At 38.7% G+C, this 24995-nt stretch overlaps 1 protein-coding gene across 9 annotated transcripts in view; it reads right to left on the bottom strand.

Moving 5' to 3' along the window:
- The window catches only part of NLRC4 (NLR family CARD domain containing 4), a 152353-nt gene that overhangs the window by 67174 nt on the left and 60184 nt on the right, over window positions 1-24995 (bottom strand). Inside the window, exon 9 of one of the 9 annotated variants that reach the window (XM_023736311.1) lies at window positions 12600-13554. The exons of 7 other annotated variants lie outside the window; for them this stretch is intronic. In XM_023736311.1, coding sequence (XP_023592079.1) covers window positions 13484-13554 — 71 coding nt within the window. In that variant the 3' untranslated portion in view covers window positions 12600-13483. Of the gene's footprint in view, window positions 1-12599; window positions 13555-17443; window positions 17598-24995 lie in introns of those variants that run through there. One more of the 9 variants, XM_023736319.1, reaches the window with a different exon arrangement.

Raw genomic sequence — 24995 nt, 5'->3', positions numbered from 1 at the left:
ACCCAAATTATAAGAAATACTAAAGGGAGTTCTCCAGTTCAAAAATCAATAATATCAGATAACAACCCAAGACTAGAACACAGGACAGAACAACCAGATATCATCCCAGATAGGGAAGTCACAAAAATAAATCAAAGCTAAAACACTGAAAATAGGGAAACCGAGATGTCAGTATGAAAAAGATGACAACATTAAAATAAAAAACAGCAACTAAATAGTGTAGTCATAGAACTTGCCTATGGAAAGGAAGTTAAGGTGAAATCAAGAAATAAAAGATTGGTTTAAACTTAGAATAATAGAGATAAAGTTTAAGGTAACCACAAAGGAAACTAACAAACCTACACACCAAAATAAAAAACGAGAAAAACATAAAAACTCAGCAAATACAAAATCAACAACAATGAAAAAGATGAAAATAAAATACATAAAGAAAAATGACTCAGCACAGAAAATTAAGTGGAACAAACAAGCTGTCAACATCACACACACAAAAAATCAAAATGACAGCATTAAACCCATACCTATCAATAATCACACTGAATGTAGACTAAATGCACCAACAGAGACGGAGAATGGCAGAATGGATTAAAAAAAAGATCCATCTGTACGCTGCCTACAAGAGATACATCTTAGACTCAAAGACACAAACAAACTAAAACTCAAAGGATGGAAAAAATATATCAAGCAAACAACAATCAAAAGAGCAGGAGTGACAATATTAATCTCTGACAAAATAAACTTTGAAGCAAAATCCACCGCAAAGGATAAGGAAGGACACTATATAATGATTAAAGGGTCAATACACCAGGAAGACATAACTATAATAAATATTTATGCCCCCAATGACAGGGCTCCAAAATACGTAAAACAAACTCTAACAGCATTGAAAAGAGAAATATACAACTTCACAATAATAGTAGGAAACTTCAACACGTTACTTTCAGTGAAGGACAGAACATCTCGAAAGAAACTCAGTAAAGACATGGATGATTTAAATGCCACAATCAACCAACTTGATCTCATAGACATATACAGAACACTCCACCCAACAGCAGCCAAGTATACTTTCTTTTCCAAAACACATGGAACATTCTTCAGAATAGACCACATATTACAACACAAAGCAAGCCTTAACAGAGTATAAAATATCGCAATATTACAAAGCATCTTTTCTGAACATAAAGCCATACAAGTAGAAATCAATAACAGAAAAAAGCAAGGAAAAAAATTGAATACATAGAAACTGAACAACACCTTGCTCAAAACTACTGAGTTATAGAAAAAATCCAGGACAGAATAAAAAAAAAATCATAAAATCAAATGAGAATGAAAACACATCCTACAAGAACCTTTGGGACGAAGCAAAAGCAGTGCTCAGAGGTCAATTTATAGCAATAAATGCACACATTTCAAAAGAAGAAAGGGCCAAAATCAAAACATTAACTCTACCACTTGAACAAATAGAAAGAGAGCAGCAAAAGAAACCCTTGGGCACCAGAATAAAGTAAATAATAAAGATTACAGCAGAAATAAATGAACTAGAGAATAGAAAAACAATTGAAAGTGTTAACAAGACCAAAAGCTGGTTCTTTGAAAACAGCGACAAAATCGATAAACCATTGGCCAAACTGACAAAGAAAAACAAGAGAGGAAGCAAATAACCCAAATAAGAAATGAGATGGGCAATATCACAACAGACCCAACTGAAATTAAAAGAATCATAACAGAATGCTATGAAAAATTATACTCCAACAAATTTGAAAACCTAGCGGAAATGGATAAATTTTTAGAAACACACTACCTATCTAAACTAACACAAACAGAGGTAGAACAACTAAATAAACCTGTAACAAAAGAAGAGATTGAAGAGGTAATTAAAAAACTCCCCACAAAAAAAAAAAAAAAAAGCCCTGGCTCTGACAGCTTCACTGGAGAATTCTACCAAACTTTCAAGAGAAGAATTAACACCAGTACTACTAAAGGTATTTCAGAGCATAGAAAATATGGAATACTCCCAAACTCATTCTATGAAGCCATCATAACCCTGATACCAAAATCAGGTAAAGACATCACAAAAAAAGAAAGTTACAGACGAATATTTCTCATGAACATAGATGCGAAAATCCTCAACAAAATTCTAGCCAATAGAATTCAACAACATATCAAAACAAAAAAAAAATTCACCATGATCAAGAAGGATTCATACCAGGTATGCAGCGATAGTTCAACATTAGAAAAACAATCAGTGTAACTCATCACATAAATAAAACAACTGATAAGAACATGATCTTATCAATTGATGCAGAAAAGATATTTGTCAAAGTCCAACACCCATTCCTGATAAAAACTCTCAGCAAAATAGGAATGGAAGGGAAATTCTTTGACATAATAAAGGGCATTTATACAAAGCCAACAGCCAACATCATCCTAAACGGAGAGAGTCTGAAAGCATTCCCCTTGAGAATGGGAACCAGACAAGGATGCCGTTTATCACCACTCTAATTCAACATTGTGCTGGAGGTCCTAATCAGAGCAGTAAGGCAAGAAAAAGAAATAAAGGGCATACAAATTGGTAAGGAAGAAGTAAAAGTATCTCTATTTGCAGATAATATGATCTTATACACAGAAAACCCCAAAAAATCCACAAGAAAACTACTGGAACTTACAGAAGATTTCAGCAAAGAATCAGGATACAAGATAAACATAGAAAAATCAGTTGGATTTCTCTATACCAACAAAGAGAACTTCCAAGAGGAACTCACTAAATCAGTACCATTTACAATAGCCCCCAAGAAGATAAAATACTTAGAACTAAATCTAACCAGAAACATAAAAGACTTATACAAAGAAAACTGCAAGACATTACCACAAGAAACCAATGGAGACCTACATAATTGGAAAAACATACCTTGCTCATGGATAGGAAGACTCAATATTGTGAAAATGTCAATTATACCCAAAGAGATGTACAGATACAATGCAATCCTAATCCAAATTTCAACGACATTTTTCAACGAGATGAAGAAACAAATCACCAACTTCATATGGAAAGGGAAGAGGCTCCAGATAAGCATTACAGAAGAAGAAGAACAAAGCAGGAGGTCTCACACTACCTGATTTTAGAACCTATTGTACCGCCATGGTAGTCAAAACAGCTTGGTACTGCTACAACAACAGATACATTGACCAATGGAACAGAATTGAGAATCCCGACATAAATTCATCTACCTATGAGCAGCTGATATTTGACAAAGGCCCAAAGTCCATTAAATGAGGAAAAGGCAGTCTCTTTGACAAATGGTGCTGGCATAACTGGATATCCGTCTGCATAAAAAGAAACAACATCCATACCTCACACCATGTACAAAAACTAACTCAAAATGGATCAAAGACCTAAATATAAAGTCTAAAATATAAAGATCATGAAAGAAAAAACAGAGACAACGCTAGGGACCCTAATACATGGCATAAACAGAATACGAACCATAAGTAACAATGCACAAACACCATAAGAGAAACTAGATAACTGAGAGCTGCTAAAAATCAAACACTTATGCTTATCAAAAGAGAAAAAAGACAGCTTACAGACTGGGAAAAAAAAATTTTGGCTACGACATATCCGATGAGGGTCTAATCTCTAAAATCTACAAGATACTGGAAAACCTCAACAGCAAAAAGACAAATAACCCAATTAAAAAATGGGCAAATTATTTGAATAGACACTTCACCAAAGAAGACATTCAGGCGTCTAACCTATACATGAGGAAATGCTCATGATCATTAGCCATTAGAGAAATGCAAATCAAAACTACAATGAGATACTATCTCACCCCACAAACGCTGGCACTAATCCAAAAAACAAAATAGTAAATGTTGGAGGAGTTGTGTAGAGACTGGAACACTTATACACTGCTGGTGGGAATGTAAAATGGTACAACCACTTTAGAAATAGATTTGGTGCTTCCTTAAAAAGCTAGAAATAGAAGTACCATATGATTCAGCAATCCCACCCCTTGGAATATATCCTAGAGAAATCAGAGCCATCACATGAAAAGACATATGCACACCCATGTTCATTGCAGCACTATTCACAATAGCAAAAAGATGGAAACAACTTAGGTGCCCATCAACAGGCAAATGGATAAACAAATCATGGTACATATGCACAATGGAATACTATGCAATGATAAAGAACAATGAGGAATTTGCAAAACATCTCACAACATGGATGAATCTGGAAGGCATTATGCTCTGTGAAATTAGTCGCAAAAGGACAAATATTGTTTGAGACCATTATTCTAAGAACTCAAGAAAAGGTTTAAATACAGAAGAAAACATTCTTTGATGGTTATGAGTGTGGGAAGGGGCAGGGGAATCTCACTAACTAGATAGTAGACAATAATCGTCTTAGGTGGAGGGAAGGGCAACACACAATACAGAGGAAGTCAGCACAACTGGACTAAACCAAAAGCTAAGAAGTTTCCTGAACACAACTAAACACTTCGAGGGACAGAGAGGCAGGGGCTGGGGTTCGGGGACTATGGTTTCGGGGGACTTCTAGGTAAATTGGCATAGCAAAGTTTATTAAGAAAATGTTCTGCATTCCATTTTGGTGAGTGGCATCTGGGGTCTTAAAAGCTTGCAAGCGGCCATCTAAGATGCATCGATTGGTCTCAACCTACCCGGAGCAAAGGTGATGAAGAACACCAAAGACACAACGAACATATTAGCCTAAGAGACAAAAGGGCCACATAAACCAGAGTCTCCATTAGCCTGAGACCAGAAGAACTAGATGGTCCCCAGCTACCACCAATGACCACCCTGACAGTGAACACAACAGAGTCCCTGATGGAGAAAGAGAAAATCCGGGTGCAGAATTCAAATTCTAGTAAAAAGACCAGACTTAATGGTCTGACTGAGACTGAAGGAACCCTCAAGGCCATGGACCCCGGATGCTCTGTTAACCCAGGACTAAAACTGTTACCGAATCCCACTCTTCAGACAAAGATCAGACTGGACTATAAAACATAAAATAATACTTGGGAAGAATGTGCTTCTTAGTTCAAGCAGATACACAAGGCTGACTGGGCCATTCCTGTCTGGAGGCAGGATGAGAAAGCAGGAAGGGACAGGAGCTGGTTGAATGGACTTGGGTAACCCGGGGTGGAAAGGGGGAGTGTCCTGTCACATTATACAGATTGCAACTAGTGTCACATAACAATATGTGAATAAATTTTTGTATGAGAAATGTATTTGAGCCGTAAACTTTCACCTAAACACAATAAAAAAAATTTTTTACATCTATATTCATGACAGATATTGGTCTGTAATATATATATATATATTTTGTGGTGTCTTTGCTTTCGGTATCAGTGTAATGCTGGTTTCTTAGAATGAATTCGGGAGCATCCCTTCCTTTCCTACACTCTTTAATAGTTTGAGTAGTACTGATGTGAACTCTTCTCTGAATATTTGTTGGAATTCTCCAGTGAAGCCACCTGGGCCAGGGCTTTTTTTGTTGGGAGTTTTTTTTATTACCTTTACAATCTCTTCTCTTGTTATGGGTTCTGGTCAGATTTTCTTTCTCAGTTTGTATTAGTTTAGGTAGATAGTGGGTTTCTAGAGAGTTGTCCATTTCCTCTAGGTTTTCAAATTTGTTGGAGTATAATTTTTCATAGTATTCTGTTATGATCCTTTTATTTCAGCTGGGTCTGTTGTAATGTTCCCAGTATCATTTCTTGTTTGGGTTATTTGCTTCAACTTCTGTTTTTCTTTTGTAAATTTGACCAAGGTTTTTCAATTTTGTTGATCTTTTCGGAGAACCAACTTTTTGTCTTACTGATTCTTTCTGTTGTTTTTCTGTTCTCTATTACATTTAACTCTGCTCTTTATTATTTCCTTTCATCTGGTGGCTGTAGGCCTTCTTTGCTGTTCTCTATTTGTTCCAGTTGTAGGGCTAACATTTTGATTTTGTCCCTTTTTTCTTTTTTAATGTGTGTGTTTATGGCTACTTATTGACCTCTGAACACTGCCTTTGCTGTGTCCCAAAGGTGTTGGTGTTTTCATTCTCATTTGATTCTAGGAATTTTTTTGATTCTCTCTTTGATTTCTTCTGTTACCCAGTGGTTTTTAAGCAAGGTGTTATTCAGTTTCCAAGTTTTTAATTTTTTCCCTTTGCTGTTCATGTTATTAATTTCTACTTTTAAGGCATTGTGATCAGGGAAGATGCTTTATATTATTTTGATGTTTTGGATTTTATTGAGGTTTGCTCTGTGGCCTAAAACATGCTCTATTTTGGAGAACGTTCTATGTATGTTGGAAAAGAATGCATATTTTGCTGCTATTGGGTGGAGTGTTTTATATATATCTATTAGGTCAAGTTGGTTGACTTTGGCCTTTAGATCTTCTGTATCTTTGTTGAGTTTCTTTCTAGATGTTCCGTCCATTACTGAGAGTGGTAGGTTGAAGTCTCCTAATATTACTGTGGACCTGTCTACTTCTCTTTTCAGTGCTGTTAGAGTTTGTTTTATGTATTTTGGAGCTCAGTTGTTTGGTGCATAGACATTTATTAAGGTTATGTCTTCTTGGTTGATTTTCCCTTCTTATCTTTTACAGTTGATTTTTCCTTAAAGTCTATTTTATCTGAGATTAGTATTGCCACTTCTGCCTTTTTTTGAGTTACTGTTTGCTTGATATATTTTTTCCATCTTTTGTTTTAAGATTTGTTTATGTCTTTATGTCTAAGCTGTGTCTCTTGTAGACAGCATATTGATGGGTCACGTTTTTTTAAATCCATTCTGCTACTCTCTATCCCTTTACAGGTACATTTAAGCCATTTACATTTAGTGTGATTATCGATAGTTATAAGTTTATTGCTGTGATATTGTTGTGGTCTTTTGTGTGTGTGTGGTGATGACATTTTCTTTGTTCCTCTTACTCTCTTGTGCGGAGTTCCTTTTGTTTGTGGATTGTCTTTTCTTTCATTTTTATAGATCTTGTGTTGAGACTTTATGTTTTTCTTCTTTTTTATTCTGATGAGTAGATGTTTTTTATTGTACTTTAGATGAAGGTTTACAGAGCAAACTAGCTTCTCATTAACAATACACATATTGTTTTGTGACACTGGTTGCCAACCCCATGACATGTCAACAGTCTCCCCTTCTTGACTTTGGTTTTCCCATTACCAGCTTTCCAGTCCCCTCCTGCCCTCTCATCCTTGCCCCTGGGTTGGTGTGCCTATTTAGTCTTGTTTTCTTTTATGGGCCTGTCTAATCTTTGGCTGAAGGGTAAACCTCAGGGGTGACTTCATTACTGAGCTAAAAGTATGTCTGGGGGTCATACTCTTGGGGTTTCTCCAGTCTCTGTCAGACCAGTAAGTCTGGTCTTTTTTTTTTATTAGAATTTTGGTCTACATTTTTCTCTAGCTCTGTCCGGGACCCTCTATTGTGATCCCTGTCAAAGCAGTAAGTGGCGATAGCCAGGCACCATCTAGGTGTGCTGGACTCAGTCTGTTGGAGGCTGTGGTAGTTGTGGTCCATTAGTCTTTTGGACTAATCTTTCCCTTGTGTCTTTGGTTTTCATCATTCTCTCTTGCTCCTGGCAGGGTGAGACCAGTGGAGTATCTTAGATGGCTGCTCATAAGCTTTTATGACCCCAGATGCTACTCACCAAAGTAGAATGTAGAACATATTCTTTATAAACTATGTTATGCCAATTGAGCTAGATTTTCCCCGAGACCATGGTCCCTTCAGCCCCCAGCCCAGCATTTTGATCCCTCAGGGAGTTTGGATGTGGCTATGGAGCTTTCATGACCTTGTCTTCATCAAGTTGTGCTGGCTTCCCCAGAATTGCATACTGTCTTACCCGTCACCAAAGTTACCACTTATCTATTGTCTATTTCTGATGAGTAGATATGTTAACTTTTTTTGAAGTAACTTTGACATTTACCCTTATCTTCCCAAGTTTGAATGAGTCTTTTTTTTTAATTTGATATTGCCTTGACTTCCTCTCCACTTGAAAGTTCTATACCTACATCATTTATTTCCCCTTTTATTGTTTTGACACTGTCGTCATTTAAAGATTGGCGTCTGTTTCCCTGTTTTAAGTCTTTTAGCTTTGTTTTATTACTGAAAGATCTTTACCTAGGTTCCTGTCTGGCTGATGCTGTTCCATGGCCAAGACTCCAGTTGTTGTCTGATGTTGTCGGTTCTGTTACTGAAGGATGACTCCCTTTAATATTTCTTATGAGTTTCATTTGTTTTTTACAAATTCTCTTAATTTCTGTTTATATGGAAATGTCCTAATTTCATCATTGTATTTGAGAGACTTTTGCAGAATATATTATTCTTGGTTGGCAGTTGTTTCTTGGAAAGTTTTATATATGTCATCCCATTGCCTTCTTGCCTGCATAGTTTTTGCTGAGTAGTCAGAGCTTAGTCTTATTGTTTCCTGTTTGTAAGTGGCTTTTCATTTTTCTTAAACTGCTCTCAGGATTCTTTCTTTGTCTTTAGTTTTGGCAAGTGTGATTATGATATGTCGTGGTGACTTTCTTTTGGGGTCTATCGTTTATGGGGTTGGTTGAACTTCTTAAATGGTCAGCTTTTCTTCTTTCCTGATACTTGGGAATTTTTCTACCAGGAAATCTTCAACAATCTTCTTCGTGTTTTCCATTTTCTCCCCTGGTTCTGGAACTCCGATGACACGCAAATTTTTGCCCTTGATTGTGTTGCACATAATTCTTAGGTTTTCTTCATTTTCTTCATTCTTTTCTGTGACTTTTCCTCAAAATGGCATCCATGGATTTGCATTCAGTCTTGCTGATTCTGTTTTTCATCGTTTCCAATTTGCTCCCAAAACCTTCTATTGCATTGTTTGTTTCTGAAATTTTCTTTATCTTTTGGATTTCTAGTTGCTCTTTTTGTGTGATTTCTAATTGTTTATTTATTTTGACTTTTTGTTTTTGTATTATTTTCCTGAATTCTTCTATCGCTGTGTCTGTGTTATTCTGATTTTGACTATTTTTTTTTGTTGGTTTTGTCTGTATTTTCCATGATTTTGTGTATTTTTTCCTTGGTTTTGTTTGTGTTTTCCTTGATCTCTTTCCTAATCTCTTGGCGAGCCCTCAATATTAGTCTTTTGAATTCATATCAGGAAGTTCTCCTTCTTTTTCTTCTAGTGGAAGATCATCTGTTTCTTTATTTTGGTCACTTGCTGGAGCCATTTTGTCCTGCTTTTTTATATGCTTTGATATGGTTTGCTGTCTCTGCGACATTAAGATACTATTTTCTGTATTTATCAATAGTGTGTTCATTTGTTTCATCTTGCTTCTTTGTTTTGTTTTGATATGTCAGTGTGGGTGGGCCAGGTGTGATTTGCTACTTGCTCATTTGTGGGAATAATAGCTCTTACCACCTTGTGTGGGTGGGTAGGGCAGCAGCAGGCAGGACAAGCCCGCTTCACTGTACACTGGTTTGGCAAGGTGGCTGAGGACGGACTAGGCAGGTGCTGTCTGCCTCCTGGTGTTGGTCTAGTGATGTGGAAGCATTCACAGCCCCTCACTGGAGAGGACAGAGTGTCAGATGGGGAGTGATACAGGCTTGCTTCCCTCCATTCAGAAGTTGGTCAAGTGGCAGGAGGGGAGGGGCATTGTGAGCCCAGTGCAGTGGAGGGCCTGAGCCAAGAATGGTCCAGCTGCAGCAGCACTGCAGGGACTGTTAGGAATGGGGGGAGTTATACAGGTCTAGGTAGAGGGAACATAGAAAAGAAAAGAGAGAGAAAGAAAAGAAAAAACAGGGTAGCTGGTGGGTGGGGGCAGGGAGACCTGGGGGCTGGTTTGAGGGGAGTGATGTGTTGTACATAGCTAGGTGGGAGGGACAAAGAAAGGGAGGAAAGGAAAAAATGATGTATCATGAGCTGGTGGGTGGGGGTGGGGAAGACCTGGGTTGTTGGCCTGCCAAAGTCTCTTTAGTCAAGGTGGCACAACATGGCCCACCAGAAAGAGGTAGAGGTAGGGTACAGGGCTAGGTTAGAGGGAGAAAGAAAAGGTGGAATGGGAAAAAATGGTGAGGCAGGAGGCTGCTGTTGGGGGTGGGTTGGACCCATGCTGGCTGTGGGCCAGTAGCTCTCTACCCACAGCAGTATGACATGGCCTAGTGGGAAGGGGTAGAGGTGCCATACAGGGCTCAGTGGGAGGGAGAAAGAAAAGGAAGTAAGGCTTAAAAAAAGGTGTGGCAGGAGCTGGTGGGTGGGGGTGGAGTGGACCCAGGTTGATGGCAGGCTGGTAGCTCTATAGACAAGTGGCACAGCGCAGCCTGTTGAGAAGGGATGTGGTGGCATATGTGGGAGAGAGATATAAAAGGAAGACGGGAAAAAATGGCACAGCAGGAACCAGTGGGTGGGGTGGGGTGGGGTGGACCCAGGGTGATGGCAGGCCAGTAGCTCTCTAACAGAATGGCACAGCATTGCCTGTCAGGAGGGGGTGGGGTGGTGTACAGTGCTACGTGGGAGAGTAAAAGAAAAGGAAGAAAGGGGAAAAAATGGCATGGCAAGATCTGGTGGGTAGGGGTGGGGTGGACCCTGGATGATAGCAGGTCAGTAGCTCTCTAGCTAAGTGGCACAGGAAGGGCTAGGAGTGGCATGCAGGGCAGAAGGGTGAGAGGTGGGAAAACATGTTTCTCTGATTACTGGATACTCTGTCTCCTGTTGGGAGCTCTGTGGAGTTGCCTTCCTGTACTCCTTGTCTGGGGTCATTTCTGGCTGTGATTTAAGATGGCAAAGCTGTGCTGTGTTAGTTGACAGGTGACCTTCACTCTGTATCTCTCATTGTTCTCTGTTTTTATTCAGTTTCTTCTTTCATTCAGTGTTTGATCTGGTTCTTTGTCCATTCATTTGATGCTTAGGGTTCCAGGATTGATGTTTGTATCTGTTTTACTTAGTTTTTCAGGTCTTTGCTGCAGAGGGATGGCATGATGTGTCTATCTAGAGAACCATGTTGGCTCCACCTCTTGGGTTTGTTTTTTTTGGTTAATGAGTGTCAAGTGCCATCTCATTGTCATTTTAATTTGTATTTTCCTAATGACTAATGATGTTGAGCTTCTTTCATGTGCTGATTGGTCATTTGTTTATCGTATTTGGAGAAACATTTACTCAGATCCTTTGCCAGTGGTTTTAAATTGGGTTGTCTTTTTATCAATAAGTTAAAAGACTAGGGTTATGGGTTTTGAGGAGGAAGACCAGAGAGGTAAATTGCCATTTTCATCACATCATATCCAGGGTACATACTATCAACATGACTTGTCACTGTGATGCTGCCCTTGACCACCTGGCTGAATTAGTGTTTATAAAGTTTCTCCACTCTAAAGCTATTCTCCTCTCTCCCTTTCTATATTAAGCACTTCACTATATGCAGCCTACAATTAAAAGAGTGGGGAGTTATGCTTCCCCTTCTCATGAGTAGAGTATCTACATAATTTATTTGGAATTCTGCATGAGAGATTTGTCTCCTTGCCCTTATTTATTTATTCATTCATTTATTCATATCAATACAGACTCATGGATATTTATTTTATGCTTTGGGTTATAATTCAATACTAACAAACCTGTTGCCATGGAGTCAATTCCAACTCATAGTGACCCTATAGGACTGAGTAGAACTGCCCCATAAGGTTTCCAAGGAGCAGCTGGTGGATTCGAACTGCTGATCTTTTGGTTAGTAGCTGTAGCTCTTAACCACTGCACCACCAGGGCTCCAAACATGTATAGCAGTATCAAAATTGTTATCACATGCTCCTGTGAAATATAACTTTATCAACTAGAGTACAGTTTCTTTTACCTTTAGTTTTACAGACTCCATTCACTTCCAAAGTCATTTAGGTCAGCATCTTTTTTTTCCTCCAACCTCCTTCAGTGAGGTTGTTTCATACATTTGTCATATACTTACATTGTTTTGTCACATTCTTCATTCCATCTTGAGGTCCCCCAATCTCCTAAATGATTTTTTTTTTAATTTAAGTACATTAAGGTTCAAGTGGTGGTTAAGATTGTATGTCAACTTGGCTAGGCCATGATTCTTAGTGTTTTAGCAGTTGTATAATGTTGTGATCACTTCCCTGTTGAAATTTGATATGCGATTACCCCCATGATGGAATCTGCTGAGTGGTAATGGTGAGGGCGGGGCCTGTGGCAGCTCACTGCTCCCTCAGCTTCATCTCCCTGACTTCTGCTGGTTATTTTCTGCTGCTCACCTTGCCAAAGTTTTTGGCTTGTTCCAGACTTAACAGCTGCCTCTTGTCTCACCTCCAGTTCTTGGGACTTGAGGTAGCAGCTTACCTGTTGATCTTGGAATTCATCGATCTTCACAGCCTGTGAGCAAGAGTCCGGTTCCCTGACCTGCTGATCTTGGGTTCGCCAGCCCCTGCAGCTATGTGAATCAGGAGAAACCTTGCAGTCTTGTCTGCTGATCTTGGAATTCGTTGACCTTCACAGCCTGTGAGCAGGAGTCCCTCTCAAACATGCCTACCTTGGGTTCGCCAGCTTCCGTGGTTGTGTGAAGTGAGAGAGGCCTCTACCCTGATCTACAGACTTGGGACGTTTTAGCCTCTACAATTGCATGAGCTGTTTCCTTGATATAAATCTCTCTATATACTTACATGCTTTACTGGTTTTGCTTCTCTTCAGAACCCAGCCTAAGACAGTTCACTCTCTGTACTGTGAAGTTGTGTGGGTTTTGACAAATGAATACTGTCATGTAGCCACAATTACAGTATCATATAGAATAGTTTCACTGCCCTAAAAAATCACCTGTGCTGTACCTATTCAACCACTTTTCACCTCACCCCAAACCTCTGGCAACCACTGATCATTTGACTGTCTCTATAGTTTGTCTTTGTAATCATACAGTATATAGCCTTTTCAGACTTGCTTCTTTCATTTAGTGATACGCATTTAAGATTCATCCACACCTTTTTGTGGCTTGTAGCTCATTTCTTTTTACCACTAAACAATATTCCATTGTATGGATATTCCATAGTTTGTTTATCCATTCATCAATTGAAGGATATCTTGGTTGGCTTCAGGTTTTGGCAATTATGAATAAAGCTCCTATAAGCATTTGTGTGCTTATGTCTTTATTTTAATTAATTAAATTATTTATGTTACTATTTTCTCGATCAGTATTGCTTGACTTTTGTCTATTTTGTTACTCTTTTTAAAACCAACTTCAAGCTTGTTAATTTACTCTATTGTATTTTTTGTTTTTTATTTCATTGATGTATACTTTTAGACTTATTTATTAACTTGAGGTTTACTCTGTTTTTCTTTTTCTTGCTTCTTAAACTAGAAGAGTAACTTATTAATTTTCAGCCTTTTTTTCTTTTCTAACATAAGGATTTAAGGCTATAAGAATTCCCTTCAAGATTTGCTTTTGTTGCATGCCACAGGTTTTGGTATGTAGGGTTTTCTTATCATTTGGTTCTAAATATTTTTGCTAAAACTTGTTATTATGAACTAATAACATACCTATCTGCCAAATTGTTTTCTCCAGTAACCTGAATGTATCTGCAGAAAAAGTAGAAAATTAAAGACAATCTAAGCTTGGAGTTTTGCCAGGAAGTTACATCCAGCTGCTATATCTCATTTCATAACTCATGTCTCATGTCTTATTTTCTCCCTGCATCTCATTAGGGTAGTCTTTCTTTAATTATAGACTTCATCTCTCATTACACTTTTTTCATTTGTATGATGGATATGTATTCTTCACTAAATGCCATTGCCTAAATTGACTTGTGTGATACTGTGGGCCATGAGAGTTTCAGCTATTGGAAAGAGAGAGTCTTCAAGGATGGATGATGTAATCTAAACTGGGTGTGAAGGGAAATCAAGATAGGAGGGGCTAATAAATAGGTAGAAATATTGGGCTCAAAGGTAAAAGAACTGGTAATTAGGAGTCATTAGGTAAGTAAGGTAGAAATGTAGAGGGTTGTGGTTTGAGAGTAGGATGTCTGAATTTAATCTCAGAAATAGAGAGTTTAAAGTGAGTTACACAATTTAGGTGTGCTCTTGAGTGGACGGGTAAAAACGATTGGGAGGGGAAAGTCATAGAAGAGGAAGGTCTAGCATGTTGGTTGAGTAATCTCACATGGGGGTGGGGTGGGGTGATGTCTTCTAGGATGACAGGAGTTAAAGGGTGAGGAATTCTGAAAGCCGGTTGCCAAAGTCTTTAACGAACAAGAAAAGGTGACAAGAAGTTCATATGATTGCAATGAGAAGAGACAGCAAGTGATCCAGTTATATGGCCTAAGCCTCATGGAAGCAGGAATTTTTAATGAGATTGGAAAAGCAGTGGACAGACAGTGGAAATGAAGGAGAACCTGATGTTTCCTTTGGATTCTGAGAGGCATGGAAAAAAACGAGAATTAAAAGTGATGACTTAAGAGGGCTACAAGGAAAAGCCAGGTTTCAGTTAAAGCTAAAGCTAAAGCTTTGGTAAAAAGATTCCTTTCTCAAAATTCCTCCCGTGTCTTCACTGCATCTCAACCAGCCTGTATCTCACTAACTGCTTATCCCATGACAGCATTCCTTCTTACATCTTACGTAGCCTTTATTTCATTATACTCCCCATCTCTTATTACCAGTATGCATTTAATTATCCCATCTCAAGGCATATTGCATCTTATCCATCACGCATACCATCACTAAATGGAGATGGAAATCCCTAAGCCATGTCTGAGCCAGGGGAGATATTCTGGACCAGAGCCAGGAAATTTAAGTGATAGGCTTTCGGTTTAAACAGTTGGTTGGCTTGGATATTGTAAAGAGGTTGCAAAGTCATGCAAGTGTGTTCTAAATTTTTGGATGAAAGAAAACAGCATTTACTAACAGCAAAGCTAGAGTCTCAAAGAACTGCACATCTACCTTATACCTCAGGGCAAATTGTGGATCTCCTGTAAGTTCATTTGTTCAATTATACAACAAATATTTATTGAGCATCCACTGCGGAATATACATTTAATGCAAAGACCAGTGGGTTGGACGGTATCCTCAAAGAGCTCACAGTGGGGCAGATAGACATATGAACATATTCTCTAAGTTCAAATGGGGTTAAAATACAAACCAAGTGTTGTTTGTATATATTAAAGAAAGACATTGTTTTTAAAAACCTGAATTGGATACAAAGGCATTGGAAAACTGTTTGGCATATCTACTAAAGCTGAACATATGCTTACCTTACAATCCAAATTCCACTCCTAGGTATATACCCAGCAGAAATGTGTCCATGTGTTCACCAAAAGACATGTACAAGCATGTTCATAGCAGCGCTATTTGTAGTATTCAAAAACTGGAAATTACTCAAATGTCCATCAACAGTAGAGTAGATAAATCATTTATGGCATATGCATATAATAAGGAGCCCTGGTGGTTTAACAGTTTGGTGAGTGGCTGTTAACCGAAAGGTTGGCAGTTCGAACCCAACCAGTGGCTCTGTGGGAGAAAGACCTGGCAATCTGCTTCCACAAAGATTGTTCTTGTTGTTAGGTGCCGTCGAGTTGGTTCCAACTCATAGTGACACTATGTACAACAGAAAGAAAAACTGCCCGTTCCTGCACCATACTCATGCCGTTGTTATGCTTCAGCCCATTGTTGCAGCCAGTGTGTCAATCCATCTCGTGGAGGGTCTTCCTCTTTTCCAATGACCCTCGAATTTAGCAAGTATGATGTCCTTCTCCAGGGACAGATCCCTCCTGATAACAAATCCAAAGTGGGTGAGATGAAGTCTCACCATCCTTGCTTCTAAGGAGCATTCTGGCTGTACTTCTTCCAAGACAAATTTGTTCATTCTTTTGGCAATCCACGGTGTACACAACATTCTTCGCCAACACCATAATTCAAAGGAATCAATTTTCTTCAGTCTTCCTTATTCATTGCCCAGCTTTCGCATGCATATGAGGCGATTGAAAACACCATGGCTTGGATCAGGTGCACCTTAGTCCTTAAAGTGACATCTTTGCTTTTTAACGTTGGAAAGAGGTCTTTTGCAGCAGACTTGCCCAATGCAATATGTCGTTTGATTTCTTGATTGCTTCTTCCATGGGTGTTGATTGTGGATCCAAGTAAAATGAAATCCTTGACAACTTCATCTTTTCTCCATTTATCATGATGTTGCCTATTGGTCCAAAACAAACAAACAAACCCGTTGCTGTCGAGTTGATTCCAACTCATAGAGACACTAAAGGACAGAGTAGAACGGCCCCATATGGTTTCCAAGGAGCAGCTGGAGGATTTGAACTGCAGATCTTTTGATTAATAGCTGAATGTTTAACCACTGTGCCATCTGGGCTCCGTTATCAGTCCAGTTGGGAGGATTTTTGTTTTCTTTATATTGAGGTGTAATCCATACTGAAGGCTGTAGTCCTTGATCTTCCTCAGTAAGTGTTTCAAGTCCTCTTCACTTTCAGCAAGCAAGGTTGTGTCATCTGAATAAAGTAGGTTGTTAATGAGCCTTCTTCCAATCCTGATGCCGTGTTCTTTTTCATATAGTCCAGCTTCCTGGATTATTTGCTCAGCATACAGATTGAATAAGTATGGTGAAAGGATACAACCCTGACACACACCTTTCCTGACTTTAAACCATGCAGTATCTTCTTGTTTTGTTTGAACAGCTGTCTCTTGATCTATGTGCAGGTTCCTCATGAGCACAATTAACTGTTTTGGAATTCCCATTCTTTGCAATGTTATCCATAATGGATAATATCCATTATCCACAATGATCCCCACAGTCAAATGCCTTTGCATAGTCAGTAAAACACAGGTAAACATCTTTCTGGTATTCTCTGCTTTCAGCCAGGATCCATCTTACATCAGCAATACTATCCCTCATTCCACATCCTCTTCTGAATCCGACTTGAATTTCTGGCAGTTTCCTATCGATGTTCTGCTGCAACTGCTTTTGAATCTCGTCAGCAAAATTTTACTTTTGTGTGATATTAATGATATTGTTTGATAACTTATCCATTCTGTTGGATCACCTTTCTTTGAAATAAGCATAAAAACGGATCTTTTCCAATCGGTTGGCCAGGTAGCTGTCTTCCAAATTTCTTGGCATAGATAAGTGAGCCCTTCCAGTGCTGCATCCTTTTGTTGAAACATCTCCATTGGTATTCCATCAATTCCTGCAGACTTGTTTTTCACCAATGCCTTCAGGGAAGCTTGGACTTCTTCCTTGATTGGTTCTTGATCATATGCTACCTCCTGAAATGATTGAACATTGACCAATTCTTTTTGGTACAGCAACTCTGGGTATTCCTTCCATCTTCTTTTGATGCTTCCTGAAACATTCAGTATTTTGCCCATGGAACCCTTCAGTATTGCAACTTGAGACTTAAGTTTTTTTTCAGTTTTTTCAGCTTGAGAAATGCCAAGCGTGTTCTTCCCTGTTGGTTCTCTAACTCTAGGTCTTTGCACATTTCATTATAATACTTTATATCTTCAGGAGCTGCCCTTTGAAATCTTCTGTTCAGTTCAACATTTCTTCATTTCTCTTTAGCTACTTGACATTCAAGAGCAAGTTTCAGGAGCCAACGTGACTCTATATAGACAGCCATCTTCCACAGCAAAGACCAAACAAAGTAAAACAGAGATAAACGTTAATCCTGGAACCCTAAGTGTAAATGAAGGGATAAAGTACTCAACCAAGCACTGAATGGAAGAAGAAACTGAGAGAGAACAGAGAGCTAAGGAGTTGGAGGTCCCCCATCAGCTAACAGAGCACAGATTCACCATCTTGGACACCTCTCAGCCACCAAGAACATCAGACAGGGAGTATGAGAAGGTAGCTTCATAGAGCTCCCAGCAGGAAACAAAGCACCTAGTAACCAGCGATACATGCTTTCCCACCCCCCACCCTTCTTCCCCCTGCTCAGCCTCTGCCACTTTCTGGCAGGCCGCAGTCACTCAGCCAGGGAGACATCGGCTCCTTGTTGCTTGGATTTGCCCCCCACACCAGCCAGATCCTTCAGTGTCATTTTTTTTTTTTTTTTTTTGCTGTTGTTGCTTGTTTTGATTTCTTCTCCCATTGGGTTCCCTTGGGGCTTTTTATTTATTTTTCTTTTCTCAGTTTCTTGTCTCTCTCTACCATCCTTCCTTTCTTTTCTCCTGAACACCTGGCACTGTGTGCCATCTTTGCTCCTTCTAGATGGGCTGTGCAGCACTGCTCGCTGGGGAGTCCCTTCCCCAGAATGCACTGCAAAGCCAGAGGGCTCCCTCAACACATTATTTCTTTCTTTTCTTGGTTTCTTGTCTCTCTCTATCTCCCTTCCTTTCCTTTCTCCCAGATACCTGGTGCCATGTGCTAGCTCTGCTCCTTCTTGGTAGGCTGTGCAGTGCTGCTCAGCTAGGAAGCCCCTAACCTGGTCTGTGCCACCATGCTAGGGGGCTCCCTCAGAGCATTTATTTTTTGTCTTTTCTTTCTTGGTTTCTTATCTCTGTCTGCCCTCTTTCCTTACCCTTCTCTTGAACACCTGGCTCCGTGTGCCATCTCCACTCCTTCTTGACAGGCTGTGCAATGCCACTTGGCTGGAGACCTGCTTCCAGTGGGCTCCCTTGGGGAATTTTTTTTCTCTTCTTTTTTGCTCAGTTTCTTGTCTCTCCCTACCTTCCTTCCTTTCCTTCCTCCCAACCACTTGGCCATCTTTTTCTTTTTCCTCTCAGTTTCTTGTCTATCTCCACCTTTGTTCCTTTCCCTTCTCCCAACCACCTGGCAGTGTATGCCTTTTTTTAAAATCTAGTTTCTTATCTCTCTCTCCCTTCCTTTCTTTCCTTTCTCCCACCCACCTAGCTGCGTGTGCCATATCTGTCCCTTTTTCATGGGCTGTGCTGAACTGCCTGGCTAGAAAGCCACTGGTACATGTCTTCCCCAAGTCTGCACCACTCCAATGGCAGGCTCACTCAGCACTTTTTTTTGTCCTCTGTTTCTCTCTCCTCTTTCTCTTCTTTCTTACACCCACTTAGCTCCATGCATCACATCCTCCCCCTTCCCTCCTGACTATCTGCACAATGCACTGGGCGTTGCACCCCTGAGCAGCACAGGCATGGTCTACCAGAACCTGACCTGCACCTCCCCCCAGCCCTGTCAGCCACCGTAGGTGCTGCAAGTGGCCCATCCCAGGCCCTCCTCTTCCGCTGGACCTGCCCTGCTGGATCATAGCTGAGCAACTGGCCCTGCCCATTGGACAAGGTGGTGAGAAGTATCATGCCCAGAGATGAGCAAACAACAAAGAATGCCCAGCCTGCGTGCTCAAACATAACCTAATAAAACAAAAAATCAGGATGAAACAAACAAATCTACAATCAACTGATTAAAAAAATAATTACTGCATGTCTGAAGACAGCAGACAATATCAAAACATATTTTAAAAAATTCACAGGATGGTTCCAGTAGGTGTCCAAAATAAAAAACCAGATAACCTTTCAGTAAAAGAAAAGGCACTGAAACTACCTAATAGGGAATGCAAATCTCTAGTATTCTTGGCTATCCAAGAGATGAAGGAAAAAGAAGACAAAAATGAAGAAAAAATAGACAAAATTATGGAAAAGACAATTAAAATCATGAAAAAGACAGACAAAACAGTGGAAGAATTCAGGATAATAACACAGGAACAAAATGTAAAAATAAACTCACTACTAGAAATCATATGAAAAAGGCAATTAGAAATCCAAAACATAAACAAGATTTCAGAAATGGACAGTGTCATAAAAGGTTTGAGGAGCAGATTTGAAACAATGGAGAATGGGATCAGAAAAATTGAAGACAAACCCTTGAATACCACCTTGTTTGAGGAAATATCAGAGAAAAGAACTAAGAAAAGTGAAGAAGCCCTGAGAATGATGTGGATAAAATCAAACGCAAAAATTTGCAAGTGATCGGAGTTCCAGAACAGGGGGAGAAAACAGAAAACATACACAGGATCATTGAAGAATTGCTAACAGAAAATATCATGAAAGATGAAAAGCTGGCCATCCAAGAAGCTCAATAAACCCCATATAAGATAGATCCCAAAAGAAAATCAACAAGGCATATCATAATCACACTTGCTAAAACCAAAGACAACAGAAAGAATTCTGAGCAGCTCAAGAAAAACAAAAAGTCACATACAGAGGAGAAACAATAAAAGAGGGAATAAACGGTGTAGGTATAGAACTTTCAAATGGAGAGGAAGGCAAGGCAATACCAAGTAATAAAGGACTGGTTAAACTTAGGAAGATACGGGTAAATTTCAAGGTAACCACAAAGAAAGTTAACAAAACTACTCATCAAAATGAAGAAAAGCATAAAGTGTAAGTTAACACAAAATCTATAAAAATGAAAGAAACAAACAAATCCACAAACAAAAGGAATTCAGCACAGGAGAGTAAGAGGAACAAAGAAAACGTCAGCACCACAAAAAAAAAAAAAAAAAACCACTACAAAATGACAGCAATAAACTCACACCTATCAATAATTACACTGAACATAAATGGCCTAAATGCACCCATAAAGAGACAGAGAGTGAGCGAATGGATTAAAAAAACAGGATCCATCAAAATGCTGTCTACAAGAAACACACCTTAGAAACAAAGACTTAATTAAAAAATAGAAGGAACAGCTACCAAAAAAGAGCAGGAGTTGCAATACTAATCTCAGATATAATAGACTTTAAAACAAAATCCACCACAAAAGACAAAGAAGGGAATTACATAATGATTGAAAGGACAATTCTTCATGAAGACATAATCGTAATAAATATCTACCTACCCAATGACAGGGCTCCAAAATACATTAAAAAAAAACTCTAATAGCACCAAAAAGAGAAATTGACAGTTCCACAATAATAGTAGGAGACTTCAATATACCACTCTCTGTAAAGGACAGAACATCTAGAAAGAAGTTCAACAAAAATACAGAAGATCTAAACGCCACAATCAGCCAACTTGACCTCATGGACATATACAGAACCCTCCACCCGACAGCTGCAAAGTTCACACTCTTTTCCAACACACATGGAAAGTTCTCCAGAAGAGACCACGTCTTAGGCTACAAAGCAACCTCAACAAAATCCAAACACTGAGATAATACAAAGTTATCTTCTCTGATCACAACTCCATAAAAGTAGAAATTAACAACAGGAAGAGCAAGGAAAAAGAATACTTGGAAACTGAATAACTCCCCGCTTAAAAACCACTGGGTACTAGAAGAAATCAAAGATGGAATAAAAAAATTCCTAGACTGAAAGAAGAATGAAAACACAACATACCAAAAGCTTTGGGATACAGCAAAGGCAGTGCTCAGAGGTCAATTTATAGCAATAGATGCACACATCAAAAAAGAAGAAAGGGACAAAATCGAAACATTGGCTACACAATTCGAACAAATAGAAAAAGAACATCAAAACAAGCCTACAGCAACCAGAAGAAAGGAAATAATAAAGATCAAAGGAGAAATAAATGAAATAAAGACTGGAAAAACAATAGAAAGAATCAAAAAACCAAAAGTTGGATCTTTGAAAGGATCAACAACATCGACAAACCATTGGCCAAACTGAAAAAAGAAAAACAAGAGAAGATGCAAATAACCCAAATAAGAAATGAAATGGGGTCACTACAACAGACCCAACTGAAATAAAAGGATCATAACAGAGTACTATGAAAAACTATACTCCAACAAACTTGAAAAGCTAGAGAAAATGGACAAATTTCTATAAACATACTACTTATCCAAACTAACACAAACTGAAGTTGAAAATCTGAACAGACTCATAACAAGAGAAGAGATTGAAAAGGTAATAATAATAATAATAATAAAAACCTCCCATCAAAAAGCCCTGGCCCAGATGGCTTCACTGTAGAATTCTAACAAATATTCAGAGAAGAGCTTACACCAGCACTACTCAAGCTATCTCAGAACACAGAAATGGAAAGGATACTTCTGGATTCATACAATGAAGCCAGCATAACCCTGATAGCAAAACCAGGCAAAGACACCACAAAAAAAATTACAGACCAATATATCTCATGAATATAGATGCAAAAATTCTCACCAAATTTCTAGCCAATAGAATTCAGCATCATATTAAAAAAAAAAAAAAAACCCACAACCAAGTGGACTCATACCATATATGCAAGGATGGTTCAACATTAGAAAATCAATCAATGTAATCCACCACATAAATAAAAAAATCATAGGATCATCTCAATTCACGCAGGAAAGACATTCGGCAAAGTACAACACCCATTCCTATAAAAACTATCAATAAAGTAGGCATAGAAAGGAAATTCTTCCACGTAATAAAGAGTGTCTATACAAAACCAACAGCCAACATCATTCTTAATGGAGAGAGGCTGAAAACATTCCCCTTGAGAATAGGAACAAGACAACGATGCCCTTTATCACCACTCCTATTTAACATTGTGCTGAAAGTCCTAGCTAGAGCAATAAGACAAGAAAAAGAAATAAAAGGCATCCAAATTGGTAACAAAGAAGTAAAACTGTCCTATTTGCAGATGATATGATACTATACATAGAAAACCCAAAAGATTCCACAAAAAAGCTTGTGGAACTAATAGATTCAGTCAAGTAGCAGGATATAAGATAAACATATACAAATCAGTTGGATTCCTATACACCTATAAAGAGAACGACTAAAAGGAAAACAGGAAAACAATACCATTCATAACCTGTTGCCATTGAATCAATTCAGACTTATAGAGATCCTATAGGATGGAGTAGAACTGCCCCATAGAGTTTCCAAGGAGCTCTTGGTGGATTCAAACTGTCGACCTTTTGGTTAGCAGCTGTAGCTCTTAACCACTATGACATCACGGTTTCCATTTATAATAGCCCCTAAAAAAATAAAATAGTCAGGAATAAATGAACCAGGAATGTAAAAGACCTATACAAAGAAAACTAGAAACACTACTGCAAGAAACCAAAAGAGAACTATATAAAAGAAAACATACCATGCTCATGAATAGACTCAACATTGTGAAAATGTCAATTCTATCCAAAGCAATCTACAAATGCAATGCAATTCCTATCCAAACACCAACAGCATTCTTTAAAGAGATGGAAAAACTAATCATTAACTTTATATGGAAAGGGAAGAGGCCCCAGATAAATAAAGGGCTGTTGAAGAAAAATATAGTAGGAGAACTCGCAGTACCTGACCTCAGAACCTGTTATACGGCTACGATAGTCAAAACAGACTAGTACTGGTACAACAACAAACGCATTGACCAATGGAACAGAATTGAGAACCCAGATGTACATCCATCTACCTACGGTCATTCGATCTTCAACAAAGGCCTAAAGTCCATCAAATGGGAACAAGACAGTCTTTTTAACAAATGGTGTTGGCAAAACTGGAGTCCATCTGCAAAAAAATGAAACAAGACCCATACCCCACACCATACACAAAAACTAATTCAAAATGGGTCAAAGACCTAAATATAAAACCAAACATTATAACTATCATAGAAGAAAAAATAAGATCAGTGCCAGAGGCTCTAATACATGGCATTAACAGGATACAAACCGTAAGTAACAACACACAAACTCCAGAAGATAAGCTAGATAACTGGGATATTCTAAAAATTAAACACTTAAGCTCATCAAAAGACTTCAGCAAAAGAGTCAAAAGAGAACCTACAGACTGGGAAAAAATTTTTGGCTATGACAAATCTGACAAAGTTTTAATCTCTAAAATCTACAGGAAAATCCAACGCCTCTACAGTAAAAAGACATATAATCCAATTAAAAAATGGGCAAAGGATATGAGCAGACACTTCACCAAAGAAGACATTCAAGCAGCTAACAGACACATGAGGAAATGCTCACGATCAGTAACCATTAGTGAAATGCATATGAAAACCACAATGAGATACCATCTCACCCCAACATCACTGGCACTAATCAAAAAAACAGAAAATGACAGATGTTGGAGAGGTTACAGGGACATTGGAACTCTTATGTGCTGCTGGTGGGAATGCAAAATGGTACAACCATTTTGGAAAATAATATGATGGTTCCTTAAAAAGCTAGAAATAGAAATACCATATGATCCAGCAATCTCACTCCTATGAATATATGCTAGAGAAATAAGAGCCATCACATGAATAGACATATGCACATCCATGTTCATTGCAGCATTGTTCACAATAGCAAAAAGATGGAAACAACTTAAGTGTCCGACAGATGAATGGATAAACAAACTATGATACATACACACAATGGAATACTATGTAATGATAAAGAACAATAATGAATCTGCAAAGCATCTCACAACATGGATAAATCTGGAGGGCATTATGCTGAGTGAAATATGTCAATCCTAAAAGGACAAATATTGTATGAGACCACTACTCTAAAAACTCATGAAAAGATTTACACACAAACAGAAACCATCTTTGATGGTTACGAGGGAGGGGAGGAGTGGGGAGGGAAAAACATTAAGTAGACAACGGATAAGTGGTAACATTAGTGAAGGGTAAGACAGTACACAATATGGGGAAGCCAGCACAACTTGATGAAGGCAAGGTCATGAAAGTGCCATAGACCATCCAAACTCTCTGAGGGATCAAATTACTGGGCTGAGGGCTGTAGGGACCATGGTCTTGGGGAACATCTAGCTCAACTGGCATAACAGAGTTTAGAAAGAAAATTTTCTACATCCTACTTTGATAAGTAGCATCTGGGGGTCTTAAAAGCTTGTGAGCAGACATCTAAGATACTCCGCTGGTCTCACCCCATCTGGAGCAAGGGAGAATGAAGAAAACCAAAGACACAAGAAAGTACAACCAGATGGTGCCCGGCTACTACCACCAACTGCTCTGCCAGGGATCACAATAGAAGGTTCTGCACAGAGCTGGAGGAAAATGTAGAACAAAATTCTAACTCAAAAAAAAAAAAAAATCAGACTTACTGATCTGACAGCGACTGGAGAGATCCTGAGACTATGGCCCCGGACACA

The sequence above is a fragment of the Trichechus manatus genome, unplaced genomic scaffold (assembly GCF_000243295.1).
Source record: "Trichechus manatus latirostris isolate Lorelei unplaced genomic scaffold, TriManLat1.0 scaffold00005, whole genome shotgun sequence".
Lineage (NCBI taxonomy): Eukaryota > Metazoa > Chordata > Mammalia > Sirenia > Trichechidae > Trichechus > Trichechus manatus.
The sequence above is the reverse complement of the archived record's forward strand: the minus strand, read 5'-3'. Positions and strand labels throughout refer to the sequence as shown.